The sequence below is a fragment of the Vicugna pacos genome, chromosome 12 (genome assembly GCF_048564905.1).
Source record: "Vicugna pacos chromosome 12, VicPac4, whole genome shotgun sequence".
Taxonomy (NCBI): Eukaryota; Metazoa; Chordata; class Mammalia; order Artiodactyla; family Camelidae; genus Vicugna; species Vicugna pacos.
Genome location: NC_132998.1, coordinates 13693290 through 13712063, shown reverse-complemented (window position 1 = coordinate 13712063; position 18774 = coordinate 13693290). Strand labels below are relative to the sequence as shown.

The 18774-nt window shown below is 42.9% G+C and overlaps 2 protein-coding genes and 1 long non-coding RNA gene across 8 annotated transcripts in view; 2 read left to right on the top strand and 1 right to left on the bottom strand.

Annotated features, from left to right (window-relative positions):
* Positions 1 to 879: 879 nt before the first annotated feature.
* The window catches only part of LOC140700140 (uncharacterized), a 57365-nt gene continuing 39470 nt past the window's right edge, over positions 880 to 18774 (top strand). For both annotated transcript variants that reach the window (XR_012078389.1, XR_012078388.1), the window contains exons 1-2: positions 880 to 1282; positions 1723 to 1828. This is a non-coding gene — a long non-coding RNA (uncharacterized lncRNA). The remainder of the gene's footprint in view (positions 1283 to 1722; positions 1829 to 18774) is intronic.
* On the top strand, positions 4622 to 5601 carry H1-7 (H1.7 linker histone). Its single transcript, XM_015238029.3, has one exon. It carries the CDS (start codon positions 4676 to 4678, stop codon positions 5486 to 5488), a length of 813 nt encoding a protein of 270 aa, XP_015093515.1. The 5' UTR covers positions 4622 to 4675; the 3' UTR covers positions 5489 to 5601.
* ZNF641 (zinc finger protein 641) overlaps positions 12974 to 18774 on the bottom strand; it is a 105026-nt gene continuing 99225 nt past the window's right edge. For all 5 annotated transcript variants that reach the window (XM_072972894.1, XM_072972892.1, XM_031683060.2 and 2 more), the window contains 3 exons: positions 18253 to 18382; positions 17508 to 17621; positions 12974 to 16631 (listed from right to left, as the gene is read on the bottom strand). In XM_072972894.1, coding sequence (XP_072828995.1) covers positions 15877 to 16631; positions 17508 to 17621; positions 18253 to 18382 — 999 coding nt within the window. In that variant the 3' untranslated portion in view covers positions 12974 to 15876. The remainder of the gene's footprint in view (positions 16632 to 17507; positions 17622 to 18252; positions 18383 to 18774) is intronic.

Sequence of the window (18774 nt, the reverse complement as noted above, 5' to 3'; positions counted from 1 at the left end):
AACAAGTCCTTTGAGTGATTCTGATATCCATAGCCAAAGTCTGAGAATTAGTTCCCACCATCACAAAAACAAAAACTGAAACTCTTCTGAGGATATTTATATTTACAAGTATCTTGTTACCTTTATCATTTACACATTTTGGCTGCACCAATTTACATTCCCACCAACTGTGCATGTGGGTTCCATTTTCTCCACATCCTTGCATAAACTAGCAGTAATACTGGGAGTTAATTTTAATAACATGGCTAGTCAAAAACTTGCTGATGGGCAGGGGAATGAGGTTAAAGAGAAAGCCTGAGTGCTCAAGGCCACTACAAGCACGCTTAAATGGAGAACCTGTAGCGGGAAAGAAAGTCAAAAGACAGAGGAAACACAGGAAGAGAAAGGGTATTTTTCGTTAACCCTTCAGAAATCTGTACACGCTGGAGAATGGATGTCTTGTGGCTCTGCCCATGCCATTCATTCTGACTAAACGCCTTGTTTTCTGTTCTCCGTCCAGCTTAGACCTTTGATAAGCAGCTCTTTCTCACCTCAGGAATCTCCTCAGCCTTCCACTCGGCCAGCGTGTTGCTCTCCCCAGCTTGGCAGAAATAACCTTCGTTCTCAGTGTTCTTTTCGCTCTTTGACCTCACCCTAATAGACACTTTTCGCCCCTTAACTATTTGTCTTTTTTGGCTCCCTGTGTCCCTCGCAGCACGTGCTTTTTGCGAGCAGTTACCTTCCCTTGACAACGCGTGTGCGGGGCTTAAGAAACCTCTTCCCTCCCGCCGGAGGCAAAAGGCGGGAACGCCGCAGGGGCGGGGCCAGGGAAAGCTGCCCTCATTGGCCAACGTTTGCTTCCCCCGCCGCGGGGCTCCTGGGAAGAGAGTTCGAGGTGCTTTTTGTTTCGTTTTTCCTCTTAGATGAAGCAGTGCACTACTTACTGGATTTAACTGTTACTGGGTGTGTGGTTTCCTGGCCCTTAAGGCACGTGAGTTACCTTCCTCTGTGGGCATGGCAGCTTTGGGAGGCTCTGCCCTCTCCCTAATGGAGAGTCCCTGGAAACCATAATTTTAATGTGGACTCCTCTGGCCTCCTGAGGGCCCCTCAACCTCCGTAGTTGGCCTGCTGCCTGCATTACTCACAAGTCTTCCCGTTGTGAGCCCTCACTTCTGGGGTTGGGAAAAATTAAAAATTTTTGAAAACAGTTTTTAGAAGACGTGGTAGTGGAGGTTTTTCTGAAGATAAAGGTTTTTCCAGGAATGGAAGAGGCAGATGGAGATCCGTTTCGTGATCAATGCAGGTAAAGTGAACAGAGAGAGGGCAGAATAAGCAGGAGAAGTGTTGCCCATTCCATTTTCTTTGGGATAATTTCTTTTATGGTTCGAAACCCCTTCTTTTTTGTGACCACTGGAGGAGCAGTCCTCCTTGGAGTCTTACTTATCTGGGCATTCTTGCCCTACCTTTAATTTTTCTCTTACTGAAAGAAAAAAAAGGCTACCCTAATTTCTTCAGAGTAGGTGCTTACATTTTTAAGGCTCCTTTAGGAATACTCACAGTTTATGTATTTAGTTATTTTTTGTATGTAGCACTTTTTGTATTTTCTACATTCTTTACAATGCACCTACATTAATGAATCAGAAAAACAGTATATAAATATTATTTGGAAAGAAAAATAACTGTTGGGGTTCAGAGGCTGCAGACAGGACAGAATTAATCTAACATATTGTTTCAATTTTTTAGGACTCAGTGCCCTCTTCAATCTTATCCAACTACAAGCACAAAGAGACTTGGTATCTGTATCTTAAGGATCTTAATTAAGGCAACGAATTCCTGAAGAAAGACCCAGGTGAGAAACATATGAAGAAAGGCTAGATAAAAGCTACTTGTAGATTAGGAAGAAGGAGCTGCTATATCTGAAAGTTTGTAATATGCCAAAATAACAGTTGTCAACAAACTAGGCACTTTCCCTCTAGTCTGGTCCTTTTCTTCCAAAAAGTCATATTTTAGGATTCTTATATATGAGATTTTACTCTCTTCTGGATAATTTTTTTTTTTGTAAAAAGAATTATTTTTTTTCTTTTTCAGTTTTATTATGTAGAATTATTGCAGTTTGCACATACACATTATATTGCATGTAAATACATATATACAGTATACTGCACATTTTTGAATATACATATTTGTACTAATTATTGTTTCTAAGAACAGATTAGATCTTTAGCTTTTTAAACTTACGTAGTTATCAAAGGAATAAAGCCAACTACAAAGTAAGAATTAACAGAATGATAATCCAATCATAAAGGACAGTCAAATGTGCTTACACATATTCAAGACATCAAAATAATAATTAGTTCATTTGCATCCTTATTATTGTTATTATTTTTTAGATTCCTCATATAAATGAAGTCTTATGGCATTTTTCTTTCTCTTTCTGGCCCACTTCACTTAGAATGACAATCTTTTGTCTCCTTTTTTCTCTGGTGGTTGCCCCATGCTGTGGCCACTGGCCTATGCAACCAAGAAATATAGTCAGACCGAAAGACTACACAAATGGGAGAAATCCAGCACCATATGGTTCTGCTTCTCCGTCTGGCAACTCTTCCTTGGTGCACTGTCTGTGTGCTGACTTGTTAGCCCTGGCCCTTGGAGATCCTCAGGGTCACAGTACTCTGTCTTGATTTAAAGATTGGGCGAAGATACAGTAAGTGCTCATAGATACTCTTAACTCTGAGCTGTGATCATAGAGATAAACTTCCCTCTGCTCTATAATGGAGATATATAAGGGGACGGGGAGGGTCAACCTTAGAGAAAAGGAAACCTAGCATAGCAGTTAAGAACTCAGGCCTTAGAATTAAGTAGACTTAGGTTTGAGTCCATACTCTACTACTGACTACTGTGTGACCACTGACATCTGTGTCATTATTATAGTATCCATCCTTCACACCTTGGCCCTAACTCACCTTTCCAGTCTTATCCTGCCGCTTCCCTTCTTGTTGTCTACTTTTCCCTACCCGCCAACACTTGTGTTTTAACCAGGAACTACCTGGGAGCTTGTTGGAAAGATAAGACCTCTGAACCCATCCCAAATCTAATGTATTGGAATTTGCACTTTATGAGTGCCCATTAAAGTTTAAGAAGCACTAGTCTAAGCAGCTTCCTAGAACATTGATTCCTGGAAGAAACTATGCCACAGTCAAGCCTGTGACTGCTGATTATATGTGAATGTCCTCTGGAAAAGTATGATATACTTTACAGTTGGAGGTATTCTTTGAATAATTATTTGAATTATTCCCAACTAAACTTTGTCCAAAATTAGAGGTCTTTGAGAAACTAGCTTCCTTGGTTGCCTTCATTTCCAGCCCTTTGAAATTCATTCTGCACCTTTCTCCTGACTTTCTGGGAGTTTCCTTCTAATCTAGAGAAAGCCTCCTCACCAGTGAGGAGCTTAAGCAGACTCAATCCAATGCTTGCAATATATAATGAAGGATAGAATTAGGTACTGCATGGGGCATAGAAATTCAAAGACTGTCTGACCGTTTTATATCATTGAAAAGTCATAAACATTCAGAGTGCTATTAACTTTATGCTATTTTATGCCTTATATTTGAGTAGTCCTTTGTCATCTACCATCACCTCTTCTGAACCTTTGCAACAGTTCTGTGATATTAGTAGGAAGGGATTATTAAGCCTTTTTTTTAAGACAAAGAAATCAGATTTTTAAATGTTGTGATTATTAATGTCATATGGCTGTTAAAAGCTAGGGTATGTATCCATGTCTTCCAGGTCCAGGTTTTTTTCTTTTTTAAAATATTGTGCCACATTGTATGCCCCCTAATACCAAATTAACTTAAAGAAAAAGCAGTATAGGATTGCAGAAGTAATTGTGGTAGTTAATAGGAGAAATTGTTCGAAAGAGTCTGAGGAAGCCTCAGTGAAGAAAGCACTTAGCAGGACTCTGAAAGATGCACAGGATTTATCAAGACAGAGAAAGGGGATGTGACAAGAAGAGGACAAGAAGTAGAAAAGCACAAAGTCTGTTTAAAGAATAATGATTAGACCAGTGTTCTTAAGATATTTGGAATCTGAATTGTTCCAATCCAACTGAATGAGACATCAGAACTTCCCAGGCGTGGGAATTATGTTTAGTGTTGATGGACCACAGTGGTTTTTCTTTCGTACTTGCACAAAATCCACCATGCAGAGAGCCAGGGAGACGTGACTGCAGATACCTATCTGGTGGGACTTAAAAGTGGGAGTTTCTAGGCCAAGTTGTGTATTACAGACTACCATATTTACTTTTTAAAGGCAGTGTATTACTGGTGGATGGTTGGGAGCAGTTTCCCTCACTTTAGGGGAATACAGGTAGATGGCCTGCAGGACCACAGAAAAATAGTGAACTTCCAAAAGCGGTCGAGATCAAGATCAATGAGAAGTGTGAGAGGGAAACGAAATCCTGGAGATTATAAAGATGATTCTTTATAGAATGCATAGGCTCTGAAAACTCGGATTGGTTTAGACCTAGAAGGAAGTGGCATCTGATTGGTTGTTAAAAGTAAGAAATGCCTCTAGCTGGGTGGGGTCTGTTGCCCTCTTACCAGGACCTGCCTTTGTGACGTGGCCTGGCCTCAGCCATAACTCACCCTTGGTCAGAGAGGTCTAAAGCCAGTGGCCCCGCGGGAGCGGGAGCGGGGCCATGGATGAGCGGGCCGAGTCCACGAGCGAATCCCAGGGTGCTGAAGTTAAAACCCAGCAGCCCATGGAAAGAACCCTCGGGGGCCCGCCGAGGCGGGGCCGGCGCTCCGTGCTCAAAGTGTCCCAGCTGTTGCTCCGAGCCATCGCTGCACACAAAGGGCTGACCCTGGCCACCCTCAAGAAGGAGCTTGGAAATGCTGGCTACGAAGTGCGCAGGAAGTGCGGCCGCCGCTCCGGCGAAGCGTCCAGGTCTGATGTGAAGGGCACCCTCCTCCGGGTCAGCGGCAGCAACGCCGCCGGCTATTTCAGGGTCTGGAAGGTTCCAAAACCGAAGAGAAAGCCGGGACGCCCGAGGTTGGAGGAGAGTGTCCGCTCTCCAAGGAGGGCCCCTCCCAGGACGCGGAGGCCACGCAGGCGCTGTCCGCGTCGCAGGGCCGCCAGGAAGGCCAGGGAAGTGTGGAGACGGAGCTCGAGGGCGAACTCGAAGGTGAGGAGAATAAGGCCAAGGGCCAAGGACCCGGTGGGTTCCAGAGCTAAGGAGGAAGGGAGGGCCAAGGAGGTGGATGAGAGGCGAGGACGGACCAAGAAGGAAGACATCAGGCCTCGGACTCAAGAAAAGAGGCCAAGCTCGAAGCTCAGGGAAGAGAAGAAGCAGGACCCAGAGAAGCCGGTAAAACGGACCATCCAGAAGTCAACCTCGGTTAAAACTGACCGGACTTCGAATGGGCAGGAGAAGACCCATGACCCAAGGGCTGCTCGCACAAAGACTTCCACTAAATCTGAAGGTCTTCGGAATGCAGCCCGGAATCCATAGAGTGGGAACAACCTTCCTTCCTCCAGGCACTGATGCCTTTCCCCATAAGCTCCAATGAGAGCAGCTCCACACTCATTGAAATGGGCAAAACTATTTACAAGACTTTTCCACCACATTGTGTCTGTTTCCTCTTTGCAGAATGTAGAAGGGAAGGGGTGGGTGTTGAGGTAAGACCTGTAGCAGAAGCATGTGGAAGTGAAACGAGAAAACGGTGTTGAGATTCTGTTCTTGCTTCAGAAGCCAGGAAAATGCCTCTCAGAAAGAAAGAAAATAGGTAGAAGAAAGCCAGCAACTTGATGGGGTTAGGCAAAGTGTTGAATTAATGTTAGACACCCTAGCAAATCCAAATTGAGTTTTGGGGAGAAGGGCATGTAAGGAGAGAAGTGGGGGCATCACTGGGATGAGAAGAATAGACAGCCTTTAGGTTCAGTGGTCCCACTGCTCCAACATGTTCTTACCTGAAATTCCTTTTAGGAAAAAGTCCCTTCTTCCAAGATTGATTGTAATAGGTTTGTAGTTTTTGCCCTTATTTGATAATTATTTTAACTTAGAAAATACGCCTTATATGTTAATCTTCAGTTAAATGACTGTGTGTGTGTGTGAAAACATCTAGCACAGGGCTTGACACACAGTAGGTGCTTATCACTGAGAGTTAAAAACGAGTATAAATAATGCCATGATGGAATGATAATGTGCTTCAGTGGAGAACTATACTGGATCACTGCTTAATAAAACCAGGATTCTATAGTCAAAGTTCTGCCACTCTGACCTTAGTTGAGTTATTTACTTAACCATTCCTGGTCTTGGTTTCCTTCTCTGTTTAAAAAAAAAAATTAGAATTGGATGAGGATTATTTTAGATGATTTTAAGTGTCAGCAAAATGATAAGAGGGACTTAAACTTATGGTATATGCTTTGATTGACAAAATTCATTAAGGGAATTATCAACTGGGAAAGTACTAGCTCCTAGTGAGGAAACTATTAAGATTTACAGAATGCATTTTCAGAAATACAAGATGGGAAATGTTAAATAATGAATAGCTAGGTCTTTTGTTGTTGTTAAAAAAAACTATCTATTAAGCACTATATACCAAATATGGAGTAAATGTATGATTTCTTTCAGTTCGGCAAGCAGGGGTGTGACAATAGCTCTCATGCCATAGGCCATGGCAAGACACAGAAATGGTTCCTAGGAAAGTAAACATCAGCGTAGTTGATTCAGAGAAATAACTTACTGTTTCCAGCTGAAGCAGGAGGAGTAGGGAAAAGGAAAGCACCTGGGAGGTGCTTTTTATTTTTGAAAAGAAGTGAGTGCAGGTGAGAGGTGGGGAGGTATAAGAATAACCTGGGAGCTTTTTCAGCGTATACTAGACCAAGCTTTTCTCAGGAGAGTCTGATATCTTCTACAAGGGGGAATGGGATATGTATTTAAAACAAACTTAAGTGATGCTAATATTCACTCTCACACCCTTAAGTGAGAATCTCTGCTTTAAGCTTATGCTTAGTAACAGCAGAATGCTTGCAGTGTATCTCATCTATAGATGATTTGAACTTTGAAATCTCCCCCTGATGTAATTAGGTTTACTGTGCACTTGAATTGTCTGAGAGTGGCAGAATGAGGCAAACAATCAGAAAATAGCCATCTTAAGATAGGCAACTAGAAACATTGTCTATTGAACACAATCAGAACAAAGTTAATCAAATGCCCTTATGATAGCCAGATATATTGCCCCTTTATAGTCCCACGATGTTTTTACCTGAAGAACTAGATGGTCTAGAATTAGAAAGCTTTTTCCCCTAATTTAGAATGGAAAGGACACTGGTAACAATTTGTTTTCTAGATTTCCTAAGAACCATCAAGCTTCTGCTTGTATTATAATGAGTTCTTCATTTAAGCAAACTTCATTCACTCAGGAAACTAAAGTATAAGTACCAGACCCTGAACTTACATAGTTAACAATGATCATTTCAGATTATTTTTCATTGATGAGCTTTAGGGTGTTTGTACTCTGATGAAACATAAGAAATGACCTTAACTCATAGGTATTATGCTATCCAGATTATCCAGATCATAATGCTAACTGGGTACTTATGCGGAAGAAATTCCCAAGAATAGCTAATCTCATCCCTAATGTTAGCTAATAACTAAGTGCCTGCAAGATTCTGAACCCTTTGCTGGGAATAAAGATGGATAAAACATAATCCCCACTTTTCAGTACTTACATTCTAGTGGTGTATTTGAGTATTTAACTTTAGTCAGAGCAAATGGAACATCCCTGACATCAGTTCTTTGTTTTCCTTTTATCTCAACTGCCTAGTGCAATGATGATCAGAAAATTGTTGGACTTAAGCATTGTAACGAACCTTAGATGTCCTCTAGCATCAAATATTCAGTGGTTGTTGAGAAAACAGAAATACACATGGCCTTTAAAAATATGAAAAAAGTGTAATTTTACTCATAAGAGAAATGCACATTAAAACAATAAGATAGCATTTTTAATGAATCCAAAATGTTTGAAAATCTATTCCATTGGTGAGGCTGTGGCGAGACAGGCACTCACAATGCTAGTGGGAGTGTAAATCTTCACGATCCTAGTGGAGGGAATTTGGCTTTCAAAATTACAAATGCAAATATCCTTTGATCCAACAGAACCACTTTTATATACTTACCTTTTATATATTAATGCATTTGTGAAAAGACTTACGTCTAAGATATTTAAGCACCATTACGGTAACAAAACAAAACAAAAAAAGAAATAATCTATATCACTAGGGGATTGGTTAAACTGTGAGGCTTCCCTACAGTGAAACAGCATGCAGCTATAAAAAGAGGGAGATTCTCTATGTATTGTTATGACAAACTCCCCAAGATTAAGTGAAAAAAAAAAAAGAAAGACATTGAGTATACCAAATGACCTTTTGTGTAAAATGAAGAAAAATATATCTCTGTAATTGTATAAACTCTGGAAGGATGCACACAAAAATATAAGTGGTTCTGTATTGTGAGGGGAAGGTGATAAGAATTGTAGAGGACACCACTTGTGTCTTTTTTTTGTATTTGTCTTCAGAATCATATAAATTGTATCTTCTTCAAAAATGAGGTAGAAATTTCTGTGTAATTGTCAATTATAGTTTTTTTCATTTATAAGGTGGTTTATACTTCCCTGTGCATTATTTTACTTCACCTCAATCTCTTAGCTTTTAAGAGAAAAAGCTAATGTTTAGAATATGTACAATTTAGAAATTGACTTTTAACTGCAAATCCAGCGCTCTCTTCACTACAATTAGAGATGTTGAATGGGGCCTCACCATCTACTCATTACCTCTACAAAACATCTTTTTTACATAGGGAAAGGTCAGAAGTTTAGAACTTATACACTTAAGTGTTTTAATAACTCAGAGGTTTCTTGTAGGGGAAGGTGTTCTCAAACACATTGAGGGGGAGTGTGTTTGCAGAACATGCAAACATCTCCATTTGTCAGTGGTCTCAAAACAGTAGGTTTCTCCTATTCTTCCTTCTCTGGGGGCCTCTAACATGACAAAGCTGTCTGGTCAGGCTGCGGAGCACTCTAGCCAAAACCTAAGTGCCTAGCAAGGATGGGAGAACAGGTCATTTGGGGAATCAATACAGAGACATCATGTCTGGAAATGACTTTTAAAAAAAAAAGCCAAAGGATTTGGAAGAGAGAAACTGAAGACTCAGCATGAGTTCAGTCAATTTGGGAAAGACATTGGTAGGAGAATAAGGAGGAAGTGAGGATTTCAGTAGTCCACTGGAGCTGGCTGAGAGAACAGGCCCTTCAAAGAACAATCAAAGCTCTTTCTCTCCCCCCTTTTGTCAATTCCTTCCTCCTCCCCTTTTCATTAGGGGGAAGACCAGACTTGTCAAAAGTTTTACTCCAGGTGACTGGCGGGGAAGTAGGAGTAAATGCAAGAAAATAGGGAAACACATGAAGCACGGAGGCAGGTGGCAAAACGGCCTGGCTGGCATTCAGAAAGCTGCAGAGGCTTTCAGATCACCCCCTAAGCAGTAGGATGGAAGCTCTTTAATGCAGCTCCCCGGGAGGAGAGCAAAGTCTTTGGGCTGCACCCAGTGCCTGTAAAGAAGTTCCCTCTCCCCATCCCAGCAAACCTCTATGGGCAAGAGGCCAATTAGTGGGTCACAGGCTGGTGGTTCCCCCATACCAGCTTTCCATGTTTTCTTCCACACTATTTCTTACCCTATCCTCTTGATACCCTCTACCAGATGGCGATCCTCTTCATCTTCAAAGTTGAATGTGTCTGTTGGACCCAGTTCCTGTCTAACCCCATTTATGCAGGTCTTCTGTGGCTACCCCCCATACTTCCAATTACTGCCAGTTTGCCTTAGGGAATCAATTCAGTCACCACCACCACCACCTCAGGCATAGCACCCTAAAGGTCTTGCAAGGGTGGGTTGGCACTTAAAACAATGCTGAGTTGTAAGGTCTCCTTAAATTTGTACCCTAGGCCCTCACTCACCTCACCCTTGGCTGGGCCTGCTCAGCATTCTACATCTTCCAGTCTCCAGAATGAATTACATCCCCAGCTGACTAGGGAGTGACTTCTGGGAGCGAAGATTCCAGGAGGATATGGGAAGTCCTAACTTGTGGTGTCTTAAGGTCTATGTTTTGGGAGGGGCGGCAAGGGGACTCCTGCATTGCTGCATGACTGCCCTGGAGCTGTCCGGTGTTCCCCACTCTGTTGCAGCCCCTTTATCAGAAGAGAAGAGCTGAGAATGGAGAGAATAGAGGACAGAGGAAATCAGTGACACAGCCAATACATCCTTTATTCAACTGACAGGGACCATAAGAGCATATTATAGATCCTTAAGGATACAGATGTAAGTCCTCATTGGGTAACCTGTGGGCAGGTCACAGTGCTTAGAGGGAAGCAACTCAGACAATAGCTAGAAATCTGGCAAGCACAGGGGCAGTTGGGCTGGATGGCAAGTGGGTACGCATACCCAAAGCCTCCATAAGAGGGTGCCTTGGCACACAGTGTCATGAGGTGTGGCAGGAAAGTGGTGGCAGTGGCGGGGTCGGCTGAGGAACATACTGAGTATGGGGACGGCAGTCGTACTTGATCTCTCATGCCTTCAACAGCCAATGCCCAGCACATAGGAGGCACACAAAAAATGGCTCGTCAAATTAAAACTGATTCTCAGGAAGAGCTAGGAAGGGAATGAGTAAATCAAAATCGCAAAAAGTAGAAAGCCATTTTGGAAGCTACATCAAGGGAAGAAGCGTCTGTAGGGAATGGAGTAAAGGGCCTGGATTTGGCAGTACAGGCAACCCTGGCCAAGTTCGGATATGGGGAGGTATGTATGAGAGAGAGAGGTAGAGTGGGGAGACGGCAGCTGAGCTAATATAGCCAAGCCAAGAATCTGAGGGAAGAAAGTGGGAAGTACGAGGAATGGACCCTGCTTAGTGGCTAAAGTAGGCAGTGGGCTCATGATGGAATGCAACTGGCTAGAGGCTTGAAGAGAGAAACTACGAAGGAAGAAGGATAGAGATTGGGTAGAACAAATACCCTTGGGAAGGTGTGGCATTCTGCAGGCAAAACAAAACAAAACAAAACCAACTGAAAAAGAGAAGTAGGAGCAAAGAGTGGAGGAAGAGCTCTGCTTATTAGGCAAATGGAGGCAGTGACAGGAAAGGAGAGAGGGAGAGAGCTGGAGGCCTGGGGTTGAAGAAAGCAGTAGCCAAGGTTTTCTGCCTTAGGGGACAGGGGCTGATCCCCTTCCCTAGAGTTTTGCACTCTAACCTTTTGACCCAGAGCCCCACAGAGGTCGCAGGTTGGCAACTGTCAGTTCATCAGTCCTCATGGGTATGCCTAGGAGAGGAGGTGGAAGAGGTAACAGAGGCCTGCAAGACAGATCCCTTCCTGTAGCCTAAATTGGACAGAATCTTCAAAGCAGTAGAATGTATTTTTGACATAGGCACAATGGCTTAATTGGTTACAACCTCTACCTACTAAACAGAGTCTGGGTTCAAATCTTGCTTGTGTCATATCTTACTAAATGAGCCTGGTTTCCTCTTATGTCCTCGGGGCTCTCTGATCCTCCTGCTGCCCTTGTCCACATGGTAGGCCAAAGCATGGTTAGAAATCCCTTGCATGGCATCTCATTGGTCTCCAGTGCAATTGTGAGGTAAGAAAACTTGGGTCCTTAACAGCTTGGGACAGCTGGCCTTTCTCTCTACCTGAATGCCCACCCCATGTGCCTCCAGGGCAACTTATTAAGCCTGAAAAAGGACTAGCAAAGGGGGACCATTTCTTTGCATGTCCGTTTCTCAGTTTTACATTGCATTTACCCTCTTTGAGGTATCTGTTCCTTTTTATCTCTTCAGATTTCTGAACCCATAAATCCTCAGTGCCCATTTTAGAAGCTCCAGCCCCAACCAGTTACAATAGCTTGGTAGTTACCCCACCAGTTTCAGAAATTTGTGACTAACTCAGTTCCTTCACTGACTTGAGGGTGAGGAAAAACCTTGGGACTCAAGAGGAACAGAACTGAGGAGCAACTAGCCTAGGGAGTTTGCAGAAAATAAATCTTTGAGAACAGAAGTGTGAAGATTCCATCTCTCCCTATTTGAACAGGGCGAGAGACCACTGATTGAAATGGAATTTGAATCTCTTAGCCAGTGGTTCTCAAACTTTAGCCTACATCAAATATCCTGGAAGGCATGTTAAAAGACTGAATGTTGGGTTCCAGCCTCAGAGGTTCTGATTAATTTGGTCTGGGGTAAGAATTTGCATTTTTAAGACAAGTTCCTAGGTGATGTTGATGCTGCTGGTCCAAAGACTGCATTTTGATACCCATGGCCTAGTATAGCACTCCAAGGAATAGAAGTAAACTTTGCCAGCTCAGGGGATCTAAGGGAGCTAAGGGAATAGATTTCACTTTTTTGTTGTTGCTCATCCCCACTCATCCCCACCCAGTACACCCATCTGTAGACAGATGGAAAGAACCTATCTTCTGGCACCTCTGGTTCTGTGTCAGGGCTCACTTTACCCTTTATGGAAATAGGAAATAGTGGTTTGATTGTAGAAGTTCTGGAAAAGGAAAGGATTTTGTCCCAGATTGAACCCTGAAGACATAACATCACTTTAACAAGGGAAATCTTTTCCTTCCACTTCCACTCTCAGAGCTACAGCTTAAAATGTAAGTCGCTCTGGGAAAAGCTAACCCTTTGGGTTACATTGTCCATTGTAAGGAATTCTTTGCAGAGATACTCTGATGGGTAAAAAAGCAAGGATACTTGAGCTCTGAACAAGGTAGAGGCACCACAGATGGAAAAAGCTGACAGGTTCCTGAAGATGGTCTTTCCTACTTTACATTTTTCCCAGAGAGAACACAGAGACATTTTTTATTTAAATGGAATAGGATAGGGTAGATATGTGGCAGAGAGAGTTGGGAGGAAGATGGGAGTTTCTCTGTGGGAAAAAAATCACTCAAATCTCTTCACCCAGTTGATGGCTGTTGCTTATTTTATTTTTCGTCCAAGGGAACTGGTTCTGGATGGAGGTAGAGAAGACACTGGTTTACCAGAATGACCTAAAAGATGCCCCTTCTGTAGAAGGCCCTAGGATTCCAAAATGCCTTTCAGTTGGGTACAATCACTGTATCTACACTTTGGGGGCTTCACTTTCTCTCCTTACAATTACTAAAAGAAATCAAAGACTGGAGGTTAACATTTGGTTATTAAGAGGTGAGATCTGATGGTATGGAAAGTCACCTCCTATGGGTCTTTAAAACAAGGTTTGTGAGGAGCCAATTTGTCAGCATGTCATGTATCTATATAGATACAGATATAGATATAGACATAGAGTAGAATGTAAGTAATACATTTCAAGTCATTAAAGACCAGACTTTCTCTTTATATCCTATATCCTACTGACTCTGGTATCTTAGTCCTTATAATGTTTAGTGATCCTTGCCTTATAATTCTTGTCACAAACATATAATGACCATACTGGGTCAGGGTAACTCCCTTTCTTTGACCTCAGTTTAGTGATTCCATGGATGGGCTCTGAACCTGCTAAATGTGTATGCAAAATAGAATGATTACTAACATCTTTTTTCTCAAAAGTGAGTTTTTGGTTTTCATCAGATTCTCAAAAGGGTCTGTGATCCAAAACAGGTTTTGAATCATTGCTCCCATAGAGCTGATTTGTGTTAATGAATGAGGCATAGTGGGAAGGTAAAAGAAATGATATAGTCCAGTTTTACCAATGGGGTCCAATTTCCCTAGGGCATCTCCTGTTACTGATCCTTCTACTAAAATGCTTCTATCTCTTAGGACCTAGGACAAAGGATGCCTTACAAAGGGCTGGCCATTTTGCTCTATTCATAGGAACATAAGCAAGAGAAGTGCATTCCAGGCAAGAAGGAATGCTGCTTAGAGCAGAAAGGAGGTGGGGGCAAGATTGCTCAAGTCATATCCACTCTAAGAAGCCCAGTCAGCAAAGTGACCTTATTTTCGGCTCCATTTGGGCCCAGGACTCTGAGGAACTATGATTAACCCAGTTTTTCCTAAGCAAATGGAAGAGTCATTAAACTAGATTGTTGCAGCTCACTTTCTCTTGCCTCTCTGGTTAGTTCCACCAACTGTAGCTGAGAAATAAGTGTGTTAAGAGAAAACCAGTATCTAAGTATTAAAGAGAAAATATCCCACTTCCATCCTCTGTGCCTCTCCCTCCCTACCCACAAACTGCTCTTACATACAAGATAATTTATAAATTATAAGATTGGTATTAACACATCATCAATAAAGAGAAACAATGACCAACTCATTAACTAGTGGGTGCTAGAATACTTGTGCAAGTTCTTAGTTAAGAGTCTTAGTGTAGACACCTTTTCAGAACTGGAGGAAAATCAACTGGAAAGCTCACTACCCTGCATCAGCCAAAAAGCTAAGCCACAGCCATTTCCCCTAAAGTTCTATTTCTAGGAGAATGAAGTCCTCAAGAATAACTATGCCCCCTTGATGAGGCAATCAAGGTCAAACAAGAGTGATGACAACCTGCAAGCACTGTGACTCCTGCCATAATTTCCCAGCACTTAAAATAAGAACAAAAAAAACCCACTCAGCACAAAGCTTCTATATGCACCTTGTCTGAAATCAACAAGAAACAGCTCACCTCACTGAGGATGTCTCTTTCTCTCTCCACGCAGGCAAAAAGAATCTGTGGCCCAGAGATTCAAACCTAGACGTATATATCCATGGCTGTCTTGATCTCAGTGATACTGGAGAAGGCTTTATACCTCAACACCCACAACTGAACTCTTTCCACTAGGGCTCCCTTAATCACTCAGCTTACTATCTTGAAACAAAACAGAAAACCCCATACAATCCCCACTACCCACATCCCCAGAACACAGCCCCTAGAAAATCTAGCTTATACAGTTTGCACTTTGCATGCTCTCTTCAAAGACCCTGCACACAGATACACATAGACACATAAAGACACGGTCAAGAGGAGAAGGGTCTGTTCAAGGGGATAAAGTATTTTTCTTCTGTGTGGGCCTGGGTTATTTAAGAGTATAAGGTCCATCTCTTAGCACTCGTAGTGTGATCTCTCAGCTGGATATATGTATATGCAGGGTGAAGAGGGCAAGAATAAGGGGGTGAGAAAGTTATTGTTTCTATTTTTCAGCAGGTCAGTTGAGAGGTGTGGATGTATATTCAGATGATCAGGATAAAGGTGATGGGCCCACACAGGAATGAGGTCTGCTCCTCAGCTTTCATTTGGATTAAAAAAGGAGGCTCTGGGTGCCTGATCACTATCTCTTTCCTGCTTCCTCATTACTCTTCAACTCAGTGTTCACCAGTGTGTTTAATGGAGTCACCAGTTCTGTGGGATGTGAGATGAAAAAGATACTGAGGTCAAATAAATTTAGGAAACACTGCATTAAAAGAGGTTTAACCATTTGCTCTACTCCATATGTTTTCAGAGCCTTTAATATGTTCATATGGTCTTTCTCTACATATATAGAAGAGAATAGTTATACAAAACTGATACTCAAAATATTTAACAACGGATATGGCAGAGGCTCCAACCAATCAGAATGGGCCTTAGTCACAAATTGCTGGTTCTTCTCTACCCTGGAGAGAGGGCTAAGGCTGAATATCAGCCCATGGAGGAAGCACTGTTTCCCAAAAGTTTTTGCCCAAAGAACTCTATTTCATGTGACATCTCACAGAACTGGTGAGAAATGCTCTGGCCAATGGTGGAACCACATCTTTCTAAGGATGGGGCCAGGGCTCATGATTCTGGCCACTGGGCTGTAGGAGAGGGGCAGCTCTGGTAGAGACTCCTGGTAGCACCAGCTGACAGATGTGACCACAGCTGCAGCAGAACCAGATTTCAAAAGACAGATGTCCCTCTGTCCCAGCTGTTCCGGGGACTCTGTCCCTGGTGGGTCAGCAGGTGCCTGTCCAGGTGATGTTTACGGCCGAAACTCTTCTCACAGCGAGGGCACTGGAAGGGCTTCTCCCCAGTATGGGTCAGCCAGTGTCTCACCAGGTGGTGCCGTCGGCCAAAGCTCTTCCCACACTCTGTGCACACGTGGCACTTTGGCACTGGTGGGGCGCGCTGCCGTTTCCTAGCCCCCGGGCTCTCTCCAACCTCTTGGCCCTTGCAGGATTTGCCTTCTGCATGCACTCTCTGGTGGCTGGCCAGATGGGAGTTGCATCGGAAATTCTTGCCACACTCAGAGCACCTGCTAGGCTTGTCATGTAGGTGGGTTTTCTGGTGTCGGATCAGGTGATGTCTTCGCCCAAAGCTCTTCTCACACTTGAGGCAGCTGTAGGGCCTCTCCCCAGTGTGTGTTTGCTGGTGCCTGGCAAGGTGGGAGCCCCACACAAACTGTTTCCCACACTGGGGGCACGTGTGCGGTCTTAACAGGGAATCCATTTCTGTGCTACACAGAAGGTTTGAGAAGCTATCTTCCTGAAGAAAAGGTGGGCCCAGGAGCATTCCTCTGGAGCTCCTGGGGATGGAATCCCAGCTCTCATCCTGCTCTGGGTTCCAGAGAACAGTATCTTCAGACACACTAGATAACATTCTGGGAGGTTCTGCTTCTAGTTCAGGGGTATCCCCCTCATGCTCACTTCCATCTCCTGTGGAGAAGGGAAAATACCGACCCCAAGAGGGGAGTCACAAGAGAGTACCCTAGGACCCAACTCACAGGTGAGGTTGTATGATGCCTGTTAGGGCCTAAATCTCACTCACCCCGTAAAGGCTGAGAGAACAGAGTTTTAATGTGTACAAGACAGTGCAAGAGGTATAGAGGTTAAAAGCCTAGGCTTAGGAGGCAGATACCCAATTTTGAATCTCAGCTTTCCCACTTAACTTCTGTAGGCCTTCATTTCTTCTGTAAAATGGGAATAATTATAAGATAGACGTTATAAGACAGATAGCATTGTACCTGCATATAGTAAGCACTTAGTAAATGGTCTATGCTGTTGTTATTTATTACTATTATTTATTCAGCACTTTAAAAAAATTGTTAATCACCATCTTCCTGCCTAAGTATATATGGAGAGAGTTAAAGAATGTGCTGCAATCATCACTGGCTGGGTGACCACCTGTCAGCAATACTAGAAACTTTGTGGAAGGCATTTCCACCATGGGTGTTAGGTTGAACAACAAAACAACTAACATTTATTGAGTGCTTACTATGTTCCTGGTACTGATCTACTATGGTAACATATTTCAATCTCACAATAATTTATAGATGAAGAACCCAAAAAGAGGTTAATTACATTTCCAAGTTTCCACAGGTATAGTCCTGGATTCAAATCCACAAAGTCCGGCTCCAGAGCCTGCCCTCTAAACCATTCTGTTACACTGTCTTGCTTTTGAAGAAAAAGATCCCTAAACCTGTCAACATTATAACTCTCTGAGGCAGAGGAAGGACTAGAGGAATATGTAATGATGAAACTCCAAAAAGGGGTAGGTAAGGCCATAGCTGAAAGTCTAGTCTACGTCATTACCTGTATATGTGACCCTCAGGATGTCCCTGTCTTCTAAGTCCTGGGGGTCAGGGACCCATTGTTCCTCCCCTCCTTCTAGTTGAGAAAGCATATCCAGTTTGGGAATTGGAAATCCTGCCCATGGGAAAGGAAAACAGAGATGTCAATTAGTTCAACTATAATTCTCATTTCTGAAAAAGCTTGTTTCCTAGATTATTCTTTAGAACTCTAGATTAAGAAGGCCAGATACAAGCCTTTCCCTGTTCCCCCATCTCATTTCTGTTAAATCCCTCTTTCTTACAGAAAATCATACTCTCTTCCCAATGAATGTTCTCTTCCACTCAAATTTCAAATACTTCCAATGCAACTGTCCTTTCTGGTCATAACTTCACTTAATTAGCCCTACTATGGCTGTCTCACCCGCAACATTCCCATCTTCCCCTACATAGTTTCTGAGTTTCCAAGGACTCAGTTCTGTCTCTTAGATGTCCTTCTCTCTGCTTTGAAAAAACCTCCCAATTCCCAACCAAGAAGAGCCTAAAGTTCTCTTCCCTACAATTCAGCATCATTTTATTTGTTTATTTATTTATTTATTTGATTCACACCTCACTTCCATTCTCTTTGGATTAGCCCTGGTGCTCTTTCTCTCGTGGAAGCCTAGACAGATACCCTGCCAAGAAAAGAACACTAAATAGACACTGTCCAGCAGCATAGCTCCATCCTCCCAGAGTACAAGCATTTAGTGGCTGGGGAAGGTCATGCTTACTTAGCGAGACCACTATCCCACAGTTTTCCTGCATGACATATTCTCCGTAAAAGTCTGTCTGAGAAGGGTCCAGGCTCCGCCACTCCTCCTGAGAGAAGCACAGTGACACATCCTTGATGGTTACCAGGCCCTGAAACAAAATGCAGCATCATCTGTCAGCAGCTGTTCCTTAAGGACAATGTGATCTCAGTATCAATGGCTGAAGTAGTAGTAGAGGAGAGAAGGCAAAAGAGGATCTAGAAGAACTGCCCAGAGGTCTCTGGGCAGGGCACATGGCTTTGGTGAAGAGGAAATGAGGAAAGGGGTAAAGATAGTGGTCAGTGAATGATCGAGGATGATGTTTCTAGAGGAGTTTCCCAAGTTAGGACCATAATTTGGAAGCACCACAAACTCATCAGTACCTCTGTTTAGTAACAGGTGTCTGCCCAGTCTCTTCTCATCTTCCTTACTCTTTTCATTGCAGAAATTACGTACTAGCTCTTCCTTCCTCCACCTGACATTTCCTTTCCTATCAGCACAAAT

What these genes read in the sequence shown, in the direction of transcription:
- H1-7 (XM_015238029.3), top strand. Translation starts at nt 4,676, where the DNA reads ATGGATGAGCGGGCCGAGTCCACGAGCGAATCCCAGGGTGCTGAAGTT.